Source organism: Trichoderma citrinoviride, assembly GCF_003025115.1.
Source record: "Trichoderma citrinoviride strain TUCIM 6016 unplaced genomic scaffold BBK36scaffold_3, whole genome shotgun sequence".
Taxonomy (NCBI): Eukaryota; Fungi; Ascomycota; class Sordariomycetes; order Hypocreales; family Hypocreaceae; genus Trichoderma; species Trichoderma citrinoviride.
In genome coordinates this window covers 442,009-456,971 of record NW_020194711.1, presented here as the reverse complement: position 1 = coordinate 456,971, position 14,963 = coordinate 442,009, and the positions used below count along the sequence as shown (strand labels likewise).

At 53.7% G+C, this 14,963-nt stretch overlaps 7 protein-coding genes across 7 annotated transcripts; 4 read left to right on the top strand and 3 right to left on the bottom strand.

Annotated features, from left to right (window-relative positions):
* Window positions 1-183: 183 nt before the first annotated feature.
* Window positions 184-1,794, bottom strand: BBK36DRAFT_1156802 (hypothetical protein; the record flags this gene model as incomplete). Its single annotated transcript, XM_024893956.1, has 3 exons — window positions 184-368; window positions 428-1,612; window positions 1,668-1,794. 3 exons carry the CDS (start codon window positions 1,792-1,794, stop codon window positions 184-186), a joined length of 1,497 nt encoding a protein of 498 aa, XP_024751861.1.
* A 1,912-nt stretch (window positions 1,795-3,706) lies between these two features.
* BBK36DRAFT_1113131 (hypothetical protein) lies at window positions 3,707-5,556 on the top strand (the record flags this gene model as incomplete). Its single annotated transcript, XM_024889874.1, has 4 exons — window positions 3,707-3,748; window positions 3,873-4,008; window positions 4,063-4,171; window positions 4,224-5,556. The coding sequence occupies 4 exons, from the start codon at window positions 3,707-3,709 to the stop codon at window positions 5,554-5,556; spliced, it is 1,620 nt and encodes a 539-aa protein (XP_024751860.1).
* A 732-nt stretch (window positions 5,557-6,288) lies between these two features.
* BBK36DRAFT_1912 (hypothetical protein) lies at window positions 6,289-6,735 on the bottom strand (the record flags this gene model as incomplete). The annotated part of the gene is made up of 2 exons (XM_024897868.1): window positions 6,289-6,522; window positions 6,586-6,735. The coding sequence occupies 2 exons, from the start codon at window positions 6,733-6,735 to the stop codon at window positions 6,289-6,291; spliced, it is 384 nt and encodes a 127-aa protein (XP_024751859.1).
* A 1,204-nt stretch (window positions 6,736-7,939) lies between these two features.
* BBK36DRAFT_1191112 (hypothetical protein) lies at window positions 7,940-9,224 on the top strand (the record flags this gene model as incomplete). The annotated part of the gene is made up of 3 exons (XM_024896707.1): window positions 7,940-8,088; window positions 8,131-8,378; window positions 8,475-9,224. Exons 1-3 carry the CDS (start codon window positions 7,944-7,946, stop codon window positions 9,222-9,224), a joined length of 1,143 nt encoding a protein of 380 aa, XP_024751858.1. The 5' UTR covers window positions 7,940-7,943.
* Window positions 9,225-9,500: 276 nt separating this feature from the next.
* BBK36DRAFT_153713 (P-loop containing nucleoside triphosphate hydrolase protein) lies at window positions 9,501-10,404 on the bottom strand (the record flags this gene model as incomplete). Its single annotated transcript, XM_024897617.1, has 3 exons — window positions 9,501-10,111; window positions 10,179-10,208; window positions 10,329-10,404. 3 exons carry the CDS (start codon window positions 10,402-10,404, stop codon window positions 9,501-9,503), a joined length of 717 nt encoding a protein of 238 aa, XP_024751857.1.
* A 779-nt stretch (window positions 10,405-11,183) lies between these two features.
* Window positions 11,184-12,981, top strand: BBK36DRAFT_1207092 (peptidase M24A, methionine aminopeptidase; the record flags this gene model as incomplete). The annotated part of the gene is made up of 5 exons (XM_024897373.1): window positions 11,184-11,226; window positions 11,289-12,424; window positions 12,516-12,602; window positions 12,696-12,803; window positions 12,901-12,981. 4 exons carry the CDS (start codon window positions 11,184-11,186, stop codon window positions 12,750-12,752), a joined length of 1,323 nt encoding a protein of 440 aa, XP_024751856.1. The 3' UTR covers window positions 12,753-12,803; window positions 12,901-12,981.
* A 1,368-nt stretch (window positions 12,982-14,349) lies between these two features.
* Window positions 14,350-14,913, top strand: BBK36DRAFT_1191098 (MSF1-domain-containing protein; the record flags this gene model as incomplete). The annotated part of the gene is made up of 1 exon (XM_024896706.1): window positions 14,350-14,913. The coding sequence occupies one exon, from the start codon at window positions 14,350-14,352 to the stop codon at window positions 14,911-14,913; it is 564 nt and encodes a 187-aa protein (XP_024751855.1).
* Between the last annotated feature and the right edge of the window lie 50 nt (window positions 14,914-14,963).

Genomic DNA, 14,963 nt, shown 5'->3' with positions numbered 1-14,963 from the left:
GTCAGATCTCTATTTGCAATCTGATATTAGATACCTTACAGATGGTAAGTGCACAGGCTGCCTAGCCAATGAAGATGCTTCCGCTTGGGCATTGCTGTCTCCCTACTTTTCCGTCTTGCTTCATGTCCCTTGAGGCGCAGCATCAATAATACTAGAGAGTAGGGGCCTGGCTTACACCTAAGCTTACAATTTGGCTCTCAGTGAGCTCAGCCATCCAGTTGACTTGTTTACCTTGCGTGCGTAAGGATGCTTCAGTCCAGGCACCATAAAGTCAAGGCTGCTCGTATTGACAAAATCCGGGTGCGCATCTCTCATCAGATCCGTCATGCCACACAAGCGCATAGCCGTTTCGATTTCGTCCTTTAAAACTGCGGGTATCTTCAGCATGCTGTTCGTCTCGAAATCCATTACGATACGGAAAACTCACTCCAAGCGACGCGCTCTACTCCCTCCTGGCCATAGCCCAGGGAGTAGAGAAATGGCCTGCCAAGTCCAACGGCAGATGCGCCCAAACAGATGGCCTTGACAATATCCGATCCTCGCCGAAAGCCTCCGTCGATCAGAACCTCAAGCTGGCTGAATATCTCGGGACACTGTTTCTGCAGCTCCAACAAGACAAGAATTGTTGGCGGCGCAGTATCGGCAGCTCGGCCGCCATGGTTACTGATGACGATGCCTTGAGCCCCCATTTTCGCAGCCAGGATGGCATCAGCTGCGCATTGAATACCCTTGACGACGATCGGAATCTCCGTGATGCTTCTCAGCCATTTCAGGTCGTCCCAAGTGAATGTCGGATCGATAAAGGACGACACTTGACGCGCAAGACCGGCTCCTCGTTTGTCCTCCTTGACAGCCTCGGGACTGAGCCCGATGCCGGCTATCTGCAGCTGTTCGTTTGACTTTACGCGCTCGTCATCCTCCCTCTTGGGAATAACGGGGACGTCCACAGTCACCAGAATGGCCTTCACTTTGCCGGTGGCCTCGATCGTGCGGACGATGGCCTCGGACTTGGACCGGTCTTTGTTGACGTACAGCTGGAAGAAGGCGTGGCGCTTCGTCTCCTGCAGAATTTCCAGGTGAGTGTAGGACGATGGGGTCGCGAAACAATGCACAATGCCCGCCGCACCAGCTCCTCGAGCCAGAGTCAGCTCGCCCTCGGCGCCGCCAGCTTTCGCAGCCCCCGTAGGCGAGATGAAGACTGGCATCTCAAGATCGCATCCGAACAAGCTCGTCCGCGCCGTGACACTTCCAACGTTGCGCATTACCCTTGGGCGCAACCAGATCTTTCGCAGCATGGAGCTATTGGCATCTCGCGTGATGTTGTCGTTGGAGCCTCCCTTGATGTACGCCCATGACTTCTTTGACAGCGTCAGCTGTGCCGCTTTTTCGAAGTCATCCATGTTGAAGATTTCATCCAGAGCCGGCTTCTCTCTTGAAGTTGCTGTGATAGACCGGTCTGTGGACTCATTGGCTGCTTTCCACTCCTCCGTTATTGTTGACGTATCCAACGATCCAATATGGCCTTGCGCTCCAAGTGTCTCTCTGATCAATGAGGGCGAATGTACTCGGCCATACTCTTCTGTGGCGTCCTTTCCGGCAAACTTGTGTATAACTATACCACATAAGCGATTGCTGATTATCTTATATATCCAGAATGAGAAACGTACTCTCCGCTCCTCCAGGATGCTCAGGTGCGAATTCAGTCATGTCGTACACCTCTCCGTCGACAACAATCCACACATCATCCAGCTTATTATGCTGCAGGATCACTTGCGTTGTGATTTTTCTCGCCATGATGGTTTCTCCCTTGTAACTGTGATGGAAGGCTCGATGCTTTATGCGAAATGGTCCTTCAATAGCGAAACACTTGAATCGGTGTGCAGGTGAGATTCTTTCGAGATCGCTGTGGTTCCCCCGCATTATTTATAGCGAAGATGAAGATGCATGTGGGGATATCATGGCCCTTACATACGTGCATGTATCGAATCGGGAATTGAAGAATGGGCAAGCTTTGCCATGATGGGTCAAAAGCTTCACTACATTTACTGACCCGATTTGCGTTGCATGCCACACAATAAAGAAAGTGACGCTTCAAACTACTAGGCTCACCAGAACCGGTGCCAAACAGCCCCGACATCTTGCCTCTTGCTTCCTTTCTCCTTGGACCTTATGATTGAATTCGCCAATGATCGGCTTTAGCACGGCAATTTAATAGTCAAAAAGTGACAATCCATGCAGGAGATTGGCATACCAAAATAATAAGGTAAGCATCGTGATTGGCCCTCCCAAGGCAGCTGCGAAAGGTGAGTTATCAGGCCTACAGAACCTCGGTCCAAGCTCGACCGATCCCCGCGATTGAGGCCCCAAGCACTCTACCCAGGCATGTGGATCATGCTAACCGGCAGTGAAGGTACTAGTTCAATAGGAGAAAGGCTGGGGAATGCCTCCAGAATGCTAGTCTCCGACGGATAAATCCCGAGTCGTCAGAGCCGGCGGATGACAAACAAACCTGGCCCAAGTGAAGACGTACAAAAGGAGGGCATTCATCAACTCCATCCAGAACAACTCAAGGTCCTTCAGCCTTGGCTAAAGAAGCCACAGAATTTCTGTGCAGTGTAGATTTACATGTCAAGCTCGAATTTCATCCGTTTAGATCAAGAATGAATTTGAGAATGAATCTGAGAATAGTTTTTGCAAACCAAGACATACTCTCTCCCCTGTCTCGTGTGACTAAAGAAGTGTGCAAATGAGCATATCTTCTTCTATAAGCCTTGTAACTGGTGCAATCAAGACATGGGAAAATTTATACTCCATGAGAGACCTTTTCAGTAATGTCTGTCTAAGAGTCACCATCAGACAGTACAATAGAGAACTTACGTCTCCTCCAATGCCAGACACATAATGGTTTTGTCCATGTCTGCAATAGTGGCATCACGTTACTACTATTCACAGTCCAGTCTTTAACTTGGGATAGGAGCCAAGTCATCCGAATAATGAATACCGTCCTTCTCGTCCCTTGTCATTCGAGTCAGAATTCGGATAGATGCAGCAACCGCAACCTGTCAGATGAGTGCCGGGCAACCCCAACGACTGACTTCAAACTTGCATTCCTTCTCTACTATTAGTATTCAGAGACTTATTACCAGGGTCCTTTCCAAGTCATACTGGGGGGGTTCTTGAACTGGGGAGCTTCAGCTGGTCGTGACATTGCTTTGCAAGCAGAGCCGCACCCCCTATTCCTCAACTCGACTCACCACAAGCCACCAACTTACTCTAGGCGAATCCATCAGTCACATCACTGGTACAAAAACACGATATAAATAGACCAATTGCCTTTATCGGTCGCCAAAGCAATGAGCATTTACGGCCAATGAGAGGCTCTGCAGCTGATAAACGCACGAGCTCTGGTGCCTGCCTCCACTGAAGAAGGGGCAGAGCCAGGTGGTTGCCTCAGGTATCTTATCGGCGGCCAGGAAAATAAACAAACAAAAACTCCAAGTACCTGCTCCTTCTTTCCTCTCCCCTTCTTGCCTTACTTCTTCTGACGTCTAACATCAACTGCCTCGCAGCGGCAATTCCTTCTGCACGCTTCATTCCGCGACTCTCGCATTCGACCTCGACTTCCACTGACCACAATTCCTCAACAGCATCCGCCTGTCAGTGGCCTTTCCATCTCCTCCAAGGCCTGGCAGGTTTCTTCGTTACGATGCAGGATCCGGATCCTGACCTGGTCAAGGAAGCCTGCAAGGTAAGACGGAGCTTGTCAACCTTCCCCAAACCTTCTGACTCTCTTGCTGCATCATGTTCCTTGGCGAGGGAATCACCTTAGCAATAACAACGCATAATGATGGATCTGACTTTTCCAATCCTAGGCTGAGCTCGGAAGAGGCCGGCAGGAAGAACTTCCATTGAGCAACGATGCGAAGCGGCCGACTTACCAGCCCAGAGCTTACGGGACGGGTCACATCCCAGAAGCCCGGAAAGACAGACTCGAGAACAAATGGAGTGGTGAGTAAATTGAGTCCTTACTTGCATTGACCTCTCTGCCTAACGTCTGCAAAGTCAAAATCGTCGACGAGGAGAGTCTACAGATGGAAGGCCTAGAGATTGGTGACAGCCGTCCATACGCTCAGTTCACTAACCAGTATATGGCGCGCCATGCATTCTCATCGTGAGTGAAACTACCAAGTGTTCCTTTCAAGTCTTGCTCACCCCGTTGCTAGGGCACCGCCTCGAATTGCAATGGCAGCCGGCCAAGTACGACCTTCCACCGTTCCCAAAGGCCCCTCGTCGATGAAGCCCGCAGGGCGTGTCACTGCTCCCCCTGTACAGCCAATAGCACCTGCTACGACTCAAAGGGTGGTCTCTCGCACCATAAATCAGGTCAGCGCAGGATCTCAAGTTCATGGTGGCCGTACAAACCCCCCCGTCAAGAGCGTCAGCCAGTCTAAGCCAACTTCACCGAGTCCCGAACAAGCCATCTTGTCTCAAGGCGAGTGCGAGCTTGTCAATGAATCTAACGATTCCACCATTCCTGCCAAATTTATTGCCAAGGTGCATGTGCAGAAGAACGAGGGAACGTTGGTTTTGATACCTTCTGGCAAAGCTGAGTTGGCGTACAATATCCTGGATCTCGGCACAGCCGTCACACAGGGACCTTTCTGTCCCATTGTTAGTGCAAGGGGTGAGCGCCTGCACAAGGTGAAGCTACGGACCGCTGCTGCTGCAGAAAGCTTTCAGTATCTGCTGAAGTGCCTCTTGGAATCTGCTCAAAGATATGGAGGGCGGAGACCGGTGTCTCCTAAACCTACCCCGACCATTGCCGCCCAAAAGCAACAAGAGAGTCGCCTCCAAACCCCTTCCAAAGCAACCATGGTGGCACCAGAAGCTGCTTCAGAGACAGCCAACGGCAACACAAGAAACGCTGTGCAGATGCCGAATCTGATCGATGCGTCGCTGCAGCCGAAACCCGAAGCCAGCCTTCTTAACGTGGAGGATGATTCTCATCCAAAGCCATCGCTCACCATTGAGGCTGCTGCGGATCACATGCAGCGCATTGTTCAGCAGATCTTGTCGGAGATTGCTGCCACTGGTGTTCAAGTGCCTGAGCAAGGCGTCGAGGTGATTGAGTCGACGGCAATCGCCAACTGGATGGCTCAGGGTTTCATGCAGACCGAAACAGAGTCTGCCGAATTGAAGGAGGAACTTGTCGACCTCCTCCGACTACTGGTCCGTATCAAAAGAAAGGTACAGTACAGGCATGGGGGTAACGCTGAAAGCAAGAGTGTGCCCATTTCGAGCGCAACTCTGCAGGATCTTCAGGAGATTGTCGAGAAGCCCAGTAAGCGCATCAAGTACACTTCTGCAGACATCAAGCAGCTGGAGGGTCGTGCCGTGTCACGCGAGGATAACATCAAGGCGTCAGGTCTCCAGGAGATACAGAAGGGCTCCGCCTCCAACGCAAATGCTCGCAAGAAGGCTCATAAGAGCTCTCCGTCTACGACAGACGTCCCCAAGCAGACGGTAGTTCCCAGTATGGCGGAACATAGAGCCTAGTTGGCTTCTAGCTCCGGTCAAAAGGCATCCGCTGAGCCCTCCGATCCTGGCTCGAAGGCAACAGTCGAGCTCACAGTTTCTGCACCGAAGGCAGCAAATGGAGTCCCAATGTCTGGCACCAAGGCCAACGGTGGGCTTGCAGCGTCGCGATGGGCGACTTCGGACGGTATGCCATATTGCAGAACTCGAAGATATGAACATGTTTACTGATCTTTCTTCTTTAGGGTGGTCGACTTTAACCACGACAACTGCGGCTGAGTCCCCAGCAGTCCCCCCTCCCAGCGTTATGGTGCCTACCGCGAAGGCCCAAAAGCCCAAGCCCCCAGGATTGAGCTCTTCTCGATGGGCAAACTAGCCTATCGAGAGCCAGGGTGCCTTTAACGGCTCCTAAAGATGGTAATACATGCGAAAACGTGGTTTGGGAAATCCCTCGGGGGTGTGCTTGAGACAATGATGATTGGTGGCTAATAGTGAGAGACATGTTTGTGCGAGGAAATCCTGAGGGAAGCAACGAGATGAACTGCCGATCTATCTTGGGGCAAGGCTTAGACCATCTCACAGGGTGGTTGGAAAAGGTCCATCGATCGAAGATAAGGCCATCTATGTAAGAATAGGCTCGAGAAACGGGCTGTGTAGGACATTACGAGATTAATTTGCAGACGCGGCTAATATTGCAACATGTGAAGGCGGACAATCTTGCGGGGAGGTGGCTGTGTTGCGATGATGGTTGCTTCAATCGGTTTGTGTTAATTTTTGCCTACATCTTGACTGATACATGGAGAGCAGCTGTTTCGATTCGTCGTCCAAGCCACCTTTGTCGCCTTCAAGGGCCAGGACCTTTGACACGAGATCGATGACCTGCTGATAGCGACGGAAGAAGTACAATTCTTCCGCCGCGTGAATGACTTCCTGGACATGCTGTTTGTTCGCATCAGGTCCCAGTGGGAGAGAGATGGTCTCATGAATCTAGATGGCCAAAGCCTTTAGAAAGCTGAGAAGGACGAGAGCGGGTGTTTCATGGGTTCTTACGTTGCCATTTTCCACCTTTGCGCGGTAAGTTCTTTTCACGGCCTGAAATTCCTCTTCTGACTGACCGGTTCGCTTGGACTTTTTCTCAATCTTGTCGTCTTCGGAGTCGGAGACTTGGATGTTGAAGAGGTCGTTTTCGCCGTCGGACATGGTGATTGGTGGGTTCGAACGTTGTCGAAGATGTGTGGAGGTTGAACCTATGAAGGGGATGATGAAACTTGATTGATGGACAGGTCCACTGTTTGACTTTGTATGGATCGGGAAGTAAGCTTGCGCGCTTCTCCTACTACTGCGGACTTTGAGGTTCAAGATTGTGGCGAAGGTACAGGCATGTGAGATTCCTGAACGGGACTTGAAACAAAGGGAAAATCTTGAAGAGGGAAACGCTCCCCACGAGCACAGCCGCGGTGGAGATGGAGATGATTGTTCGAAGAAGAAGGTACGAGAGGTTATGGTGAGGTGAGTACGCGATGCGAACGCGAGTCTTGAGGCTTAGAGGGTCAGGATGGGTTTCGTTTGTACGGGTTGTGTTGGACGTCCAGGGTGAGTGAATGTGAAGAGAGACGTGAAAAGCATGGGTCCGTGGGTTAGCAGAGCCCCCGAGGCGGTTAGCGGAGCACGGACAAGGCGTCAATCGGACTGCGAGAAACAACGGGCAACGCAGGTACCAGAGACAGGTACAGGTACGCACCCGGGACTTTGTCAGCCAAGCGTCCTGGGCGCATCTTGACCGAGCCGGGCGACACCATTGGACGCCTCCGCAGGAGGCCAAGTCCCTGGACCTGCGCGTGCTACCGCCGGATTGGCCCCCGGCGTCTCCAATCAACCGGCGCCAGCAGATTCCAAGACGACGACGACATGTCGCCTTCCAAGGATCCGCCCATATGCCCGTACTCGCTCGAGGAATCAGTCACATCTCAGCATCACCTGTATTGTGCATGTGCTCATGCTGTGCTGCGCCAAGGGTCCCTGAAAGACATGGAACTGGTGAGAAAAGCAAAAGCGTTGGTCCGCCGTGGCGCAGCCGGACTGGATGCACAAAGAGAGGAGGGCTGTCAAACGGACGGAGTAACTTGCTCCAGCCCCCGGGACGACCATTGCGTTAGCGCCAGATGGAGCTCCGGGCGCCCCTGGGATTTGGGGAGGTCCGGCTTTGCTTGGGGGGGAGGTTGATGCTATAACATCATCGCAAGCTGCCCTGTTCTTCTGCTGCAGCATCTTTGCTTGTGCCTTTATATTCCACTTTTGCGCTGTCTTGGCTCGACTGTTACTTTTCGGTGATTGTTCCACTGCAAGGTAATAGCCTGATACCCCATACTACACGCAGATCATCACTCCTTTTACAAAGCTGTCTCAGAATGGCGGACGCGCAGATGGACGTCAGCGCCCCGCCGCCGCACACGTTTACGGGCATCCTCAGAGACACAGACGAGCAGCAGCAGACGCATCAACACACCAGCGACCCCAATTCCAACGGCGGCAACAGGAACAGCCACGGCAGCAGTAACACCGGCGCTGCTGCTCACGATGCCCGCTCGGACAGAGACAGGGCGTCGTCCCACCACCGGCGCTCAAAGCCGCCTTCGCTCGAAATCGACAAGACGCGGCCGCAGGACTTTGATGGCGAGCTGCAGACCAACAACGAGCTGCCGTCGGCCGAGGTCCAGAAGATGATTGAGGACTACATTGTGCTGGACAAGCACGGCAAGTCGAGGACGTTTAAGAGCTTGTACATGGGGCCCAACGTGGCCAGGCGGGTGCTCGTCATCTTCATCCGCCACTTTTTCTGCGGCGTACGTTCTCGATGCTTTTCTCTCCCCCCCTTTTTTTTTGTTCTGCTTTGCGAATTGTTCATGGTGTCTGTGACTGACATCTCTGCTCTCTTTCAGAACTGCCAGGAATACCTCCGCGCCCTGTCCGAAGTCATCACCCCCGAGTCCCTACTCCGCCTCCCTATCAGCACCTTCATCACCGTCGTCGGATGCGGCGACCCCAAGCTCATCGACATGTACGCCAAAGAGACGGGCTGCCCGTTCCCCATATACACGGATCCCACCCGCCAGCTCTTCGACGCCCTCGGCATGGTCAAGACGCTCACGATGGGGGCCAAGCCGGCGTACACGAAGAAGAGCACGTCAAAGGGCATCTTCGACAGCATCGTCCAGGGGCTTCGGCAGGTGCCCAAGGGTCTGGCTCTCAAGTCGGGCGACCACCGACAGGTCGGCGGCGAGTTCCTCTTTGAGCCATTACACATTGTGACGCCGGTTTCCACGCCGCGGGAAGAGCAGCATCCCCAGTTCAGCACGATCGAGAAGCCCGAGGCCGGCAAGGTCAAGTCCAAGGCCGAGGAGGAGCGGGCGGAGGAGAAGAAGATTACGTGGTGCCACAGGATGAAGACGACGAGGGACCACGCGGAGATGCCCGAGCTATTGGAAGTACTGGGGCTGGATAGCGTCATCCCGAAGCCTGCGGTTATGGACGAGAAGAAGTGGGAGGAGACCAGGAGGGAGAGGAAGGGCACGGGGGCGACGATGGCGCCCGAGATGAAGAGGCTCAGCCAGGCGGCTCGGGCGAGTGCTGAGCACTCTCATCTCAGCACTCGCACGAGCCATGAGCCGGCGGTGGTTGGAGACGACTAGGGGCTGGGAAAAAAAAGAGTTTGGGAGCGTTATTGTGTTTATGATGGTTTGCATGCGCGGTGTTGCTTTGGGTAATATGTTGGATTGTTCTGCTCTTTGCTGATTACCCGGACATACATATCCACTGTCTCTCTTCTTCCAGTTTATTACTCCTTTACCTATCTAATGATCTTGAAAGCCCACATTTGCTAGGCATATCACTTCAGCCAGGGTGTTATGTTAACCTTGAAGAATATCATGCTCACGGTCTATGTGTATCATATAACAAACAACGATCTATTCGTGCACCCAAGTTCCATCCTCTTTGCTCTGAATTACCTCGTGTACCGGCAACCGAAAGTCCACAATCTCCCTCCCATTCACGAGATCATTCTCCAAGGCCCTCCTATCACCCTCTTCCACGGTCTTGACAATGCCCGCGCGGACATGCCTCTCGCGTAACCTCTTCCTCGCCACCTCGAAATCGACCTCGACGAACCACAGCTCGTCCAGCAAGGCCGCGGCATCCCGCCACACGTCCTTATCCAGCGCGAGGTAATTCCCCTCCAGCACGACGATCCGATGCGTCGGCAGCACCGCAATGTCGTTTTCCTTGGGATCCTTGACGGCGTGATCAAACGACGGCGCGAATATCGTTTCCCCCGACTCTGAGATGATGGGTTCTCGTAGTGACTGCACGAGGGAGAGGAACTTGGGGGCGTCAAAGGTAAAGGGGGCGCCGCGGCGGGCGTGGGCGACGGCCGGGTCGGGCATGGCGGAGAGGGCGGCGCGGGTGAGGTGGAAGCCGTCCATGGGGATGAAGGTGGCGGGGGGAGGGGACGAGGGAGATGTTTGGAGGGACAGGGCGTTGAGGCTGTTTGTGATGGTTTGGGCGAGGGTTGTTTTGCCTGGAGGGTGTGTTTTGTTTTGTTAGACTTGGGGGGGTTATGAGGCGTCAGGGGAGAAAGGACGTGCCTGAGCCTGGGATGCCGGCTATTCCGATTACTGGTTCGAATGAGAGTTAGCAAATTGGTTGACTTTAGAGTTTCCATAAGGGCTTCACTATGAACAAGATCAATGGCTACGGTGGTTTACACGAGGAGCAGTAGAGGTGCGCCGACTTACACAGACGTCGATCTTGAGGTGTTTCCTGGAACCTCTTCCAGACCTTGTCCACCAGTCTCTGCACTTGAGACTCCATATTGGCCGTCCGACTTTGTATATCTTGACTGAAAGATCAAAGGAGAGATCAAGGAAAGTTCTATTTTACAGCCTCGATCTGATGTTTTAAGGCTGCTGCCTTATGGCTGGAGACAGAGATGAGATCAGGCGCCCCGCTGATATGCTGTCCGGTGCCTGATGAAGAGGAGAACCCCACGTCTCTCCACTGGCGGAAGTACTTGGAAGTGCGAACTGATGCAAGATAATTTGCGGCAGTCTATGTATACATTAATCAGGCAGTCTGTCTTGTGGTTGTTATATATTCCCGTGAGTAGAATCTACGTTTCTGGAGACCAACGAGCTGTCAACAATGAAGGGCTTGTGTGCTTGGAGAGGAAGAGGTGAAGACACCTTACTAGGTACATACTCTTACTCTTATGGGTTGCGTGCCTGTAGGTATGAAGCATCAATTGATCACTGGACTAAGTATAACGGTCCTCTATATACCAAGTCAACGGAATCGACAAGCAGAAAGCTGATGTATACTTCAAGCATACGAAAGATTTACTTGCAGGTATGTATATCCAATATGTAAGCGATGTTTCGTGGGATGGTCCGGCAAGGATTGATGTCATTCAGCCGGACCTAGACATAAATAGCACATCACCCTGTCGTACATTTACGCCGTCATGGTGACCCTGCATTTGGGGCACCCGTTTTTGTCAGCACCCGTGGCGGGGTTTCGACGCTGCAGAGCCCTTGTGCCAAATTTTGATCGCTTGAAAACCTCACACACGACATCGACGCAAGTTGGCCAAGATGGCAGCGCAAGTCCCCACTGAGGCTCTCAAGGAGCTGAATGGTGAGGATTGCAGCAAAATTGTAGCAGTTTCGATATCCCCCTTGCTGACTCTGCATCTACAGTGGCCGAAGGTGCCCAGCCGGCGGGCCAGGCTGGGAACTCGGCCAACGGCCATGCCGAAGACGCCCACGAAGGCGACGACTCCGAGGACGACGCCGAAGAACCCTTGGCCACCGGCGCCGCCAAGAAGAAGAAGAAGAGAAAGCCCAAGAAGAAGAAGAAGGCGCCGACGAGCCAGACGGAGCCCCCCCGCGTAATGGTCAGCCAGCTGTTCCCCAATAAGACGTATCCCAAGGGCGAGGAGGTCGAGTACAAGGACGAGAACCGGTACCGCACCACCAGCGAGGAGAAGCGCCACCTGGACAACCTCAACAGCGACTTCTTGGCCGACTACCGCGAGGCCGCCGAGGTGCACCGCCAGGTGCGGCAGTACGCGCAAAAGGTCATCAAGCCCGGCCAGACCCTGACCGAGATTGCCGAGACCATCGAGGACAGCGTGCGCGCGCTGACGGGCCACCCGGGCCTGGAGGAGGGCGACGCCCACATCGCCGGCATGGGCTTCCCGTGCGGCCTCAGCCTGAACCACTGCGCCGCCCACTACACGCCCAACGCGGGCAACAAGATGGTGCTGCAGCAGAACGACGTCATGAAGGTGGACTTTGGCGTGCACGTCAACGGCAAGATTGTCGACTCGGCCTTCACCATGGCGTTTGAGCCAAAGTACGACAACCTGCTGCAGGCCGTGCGCGAGGCCACCAACGCCGGCGTGCGCGAGGCCGGCATCGACGCGCGCGTGGGCGAGATTGGCGGCGTCATCCAGGAGGTCATGGAGAGCTTCGAGGTCGAGATCGACGGCACCACGTACCCGGTCAAGAGCATCCGCAACCTGACGGGGCACACGATCCTGCCGTACAGCATCCACGGCACCAAGGCGGTGCCCATTGTCAAGAGCAACGACCAGACCAAGATGGAGGAGGGCGACGTGTTTGCCATTGAGACATTTGGCAGCACCGGCAACGGCTACGTGCGCGACGACGGCGAGGTGTCGCACTACGCAAAGGTCGGCGACGTGCAGCACGTCGACCTGCGCCTGAGCTCGGCCAAGGCGCTGCTCAACGTCATCAACAAGAACTTTGGAACGCTGCCGTTCTGCCGGCGGTATCTGGACCGCCTTGGCCAGGAGAAGTACCTGTTGGGTGTAAGTGGTGATGTTCCCTCGAGAACCCCCTTTCTTTTTTTGCCCCTTTATTGCTGATGTTCCATGTGGTGCTGACGTGTTTCTGCTACAGCTCAACAGCCTGGTGCAAAACGACATTGTCGAGGCGTACCCGCCCTTGTGTGATAAGAAGGGCTCGTACACCGCTCAGTATGAGCACGTAAGTTCTTGTCCCATCTTTTCTTGAAACGCGCAGAAGGAGCACAACGACACACTCAAGACGCACACATGCTAATGCACTGACGGACGGTAGACTATACTTATCCGACCCACCGTGAAGGAGGTCATCAGCCGCGGCGAAGACTACTAGAGTCAAGATGGATTTCTGGAATACGACGTTCTTGATAGTCAGCCCTAGGGGACAAAGATAGTAAGTCACGCGGTACGTAGCACTACGGAGTGCCGTCACTGTTCAGGAGTAGGAGGAATACACGGCAGGTATTTACTATGGTCTCTAGTACCTCTAGCTACAGGCATAAGGCAGTGAAAAGTACATAGCATCTGAAACAAATGAAAGATATTACGACATGATTGCACCTTATCCGGCAGTGGTTTGACTGCAGCCCTATCAGCCTCACTCCGTCTCACGGAGCGTAGTTTAAAACGCCGAATTACAAGCGATGAAGCAAAGCAACCCTCACGAGGAGAAGACGGCATGACGGGAAGTAACGGTAATTCTAGATCGATCTGGAAGCGGCCTTCCCCGGGATCGAAAAGCCCCCCAGTCCCCAGTTGCCAGCAAACAAACAACCAGCATCTTCCCCATCTTGCCCATCGAACTTGTGCCCAATGAGCGACGCTCGATGACGGTGCAACAAGGCGGTGGCGAGGGCGGTGACGATGCGGTCCAGCCGATGCGGCCTCGCCACGGCTTTTCTGCCAGTTTCCAAGCCGAGAAGCGCTGTGATGATCCTTGGGAAAACTTGAACCGAGCCGAGAAACTTGATTCGCCCGGGCCGTCACGGCTTTCCCCCTCCTTCCCCCTTCCCTTCCACCCCTCCGAAACTCTACTACTTTCGTACCTTCCAACCTTCTCCTCACTCTCTTTGTTCGCAGTCACCGTCTGTACCTCTTGCCGATTCCCGCACCGCCGATGGCCCAATCACATGCGCCTCCGGTTTCCACCGTCCCGAACATTTCTCGCTCCAAGGTGACGCAATCTAACCCGATGCGTGCCAAGTGCTTCCGTTTGAGGGATAGCCTATCGATAGCTGGTCTTACTAAGTCCATGGACAAGAGCAGAGCGAAGAAAGGGCTGAGAGGAAAAAATCTCTTTTCCGGCGAAGTCGCTGTCTCCGATGCCGAAACACGGCTCCTCTTCACATGCCGCAATTCGCAAGCTCCCTCTGACTGAGCCTAGTAGAGAACAAGAAAAAAGCGCACGGCTGACTAGATTTTTTTTTCTTATCCTATTTCGCTTTCCCCGGCCTCTCCATATATATAACATTGCACAAGTTTCCCATACCCCGGATTCCTTGTTTCTTCTTCCATCTTGATCGATTCGGGACTCAAGGCGCTCTCTTTTACATCATAGGCGGCGAAATCCTTCTTTCTGCCTCTGTTCCTGTTTTTAGAAGTTTCCGGATCGGACCCCCCTTGATCGGACATCCTTGAAGCTGGCACGCGACGGGGCTGATCGTTTGCCCTAGCCTGATAACATTGACGAAATTGATTGGATTTGATTCGCCTTCTGACCCGCCACCCGAATCGGAGCTTCTCTCGATATAACCAACCGACAACCCTTTTTTTTTTCCCACCTCGACTCCTCTTCTACCTTCCTTCGATTATATCGAATAATACATTCTTTTTTCTCTCCACCACTTCGATCGTTGAATACATTCCTCTTACACTAGAGCGACAAACAACAAAAGAAAAAAGAAAAAGCACCGAAAAAAAAAAAAACAGAGATGAAGGTCTTTTCCAACTCCGTCACCTACGACTACTCGTGGGACGAGGTCTCCACGGCCAACTGGCGCAAGTACGGCCCATGGAACAACAAGTCGGAGCACGTCATCGCCGTCGACACCCTCTCGCGCCGCGTCGACCCGGCGACCGGCATCCTCCGCACCGAGCGCTTCATCACATGCAAGCAGGCGGCGCCTGACTGGATCAAGTCGCTGCTAGGCGGCAACATGGAGGAGAGCTTCGTCTACGAGGCCAGCTACGTCGACCAGCGCAGCAAGACGGTGACCATGGTCAGCCAGAACCTGACGTGGAGCAACCTGGTGCGCGTCCAGGAGGAGGTCGTCTACCGGCCGCTGAGCGCCCACCAGACGCAGTTCCTGCAGAGCGCCCGCATCACGGCGCTGTGCGGCGGCTGGCAGCGCATCAAGAACGGCATCGAGGACTCGCTGTGCACGCGCTTCAAGGAGAACGCCGTCAAGGGCCGCGAGGGCTTCGAGCGCGTTCTCGAGATGAGCCGGATCGTTTTCGCGGAGGAGAAGGAGAAGCTGAAGCAGCAGATGATGTGAGTTGTTGGATCATCATCTACAGCCTCTGTCCTGCTCTTGAAGCAAACTCT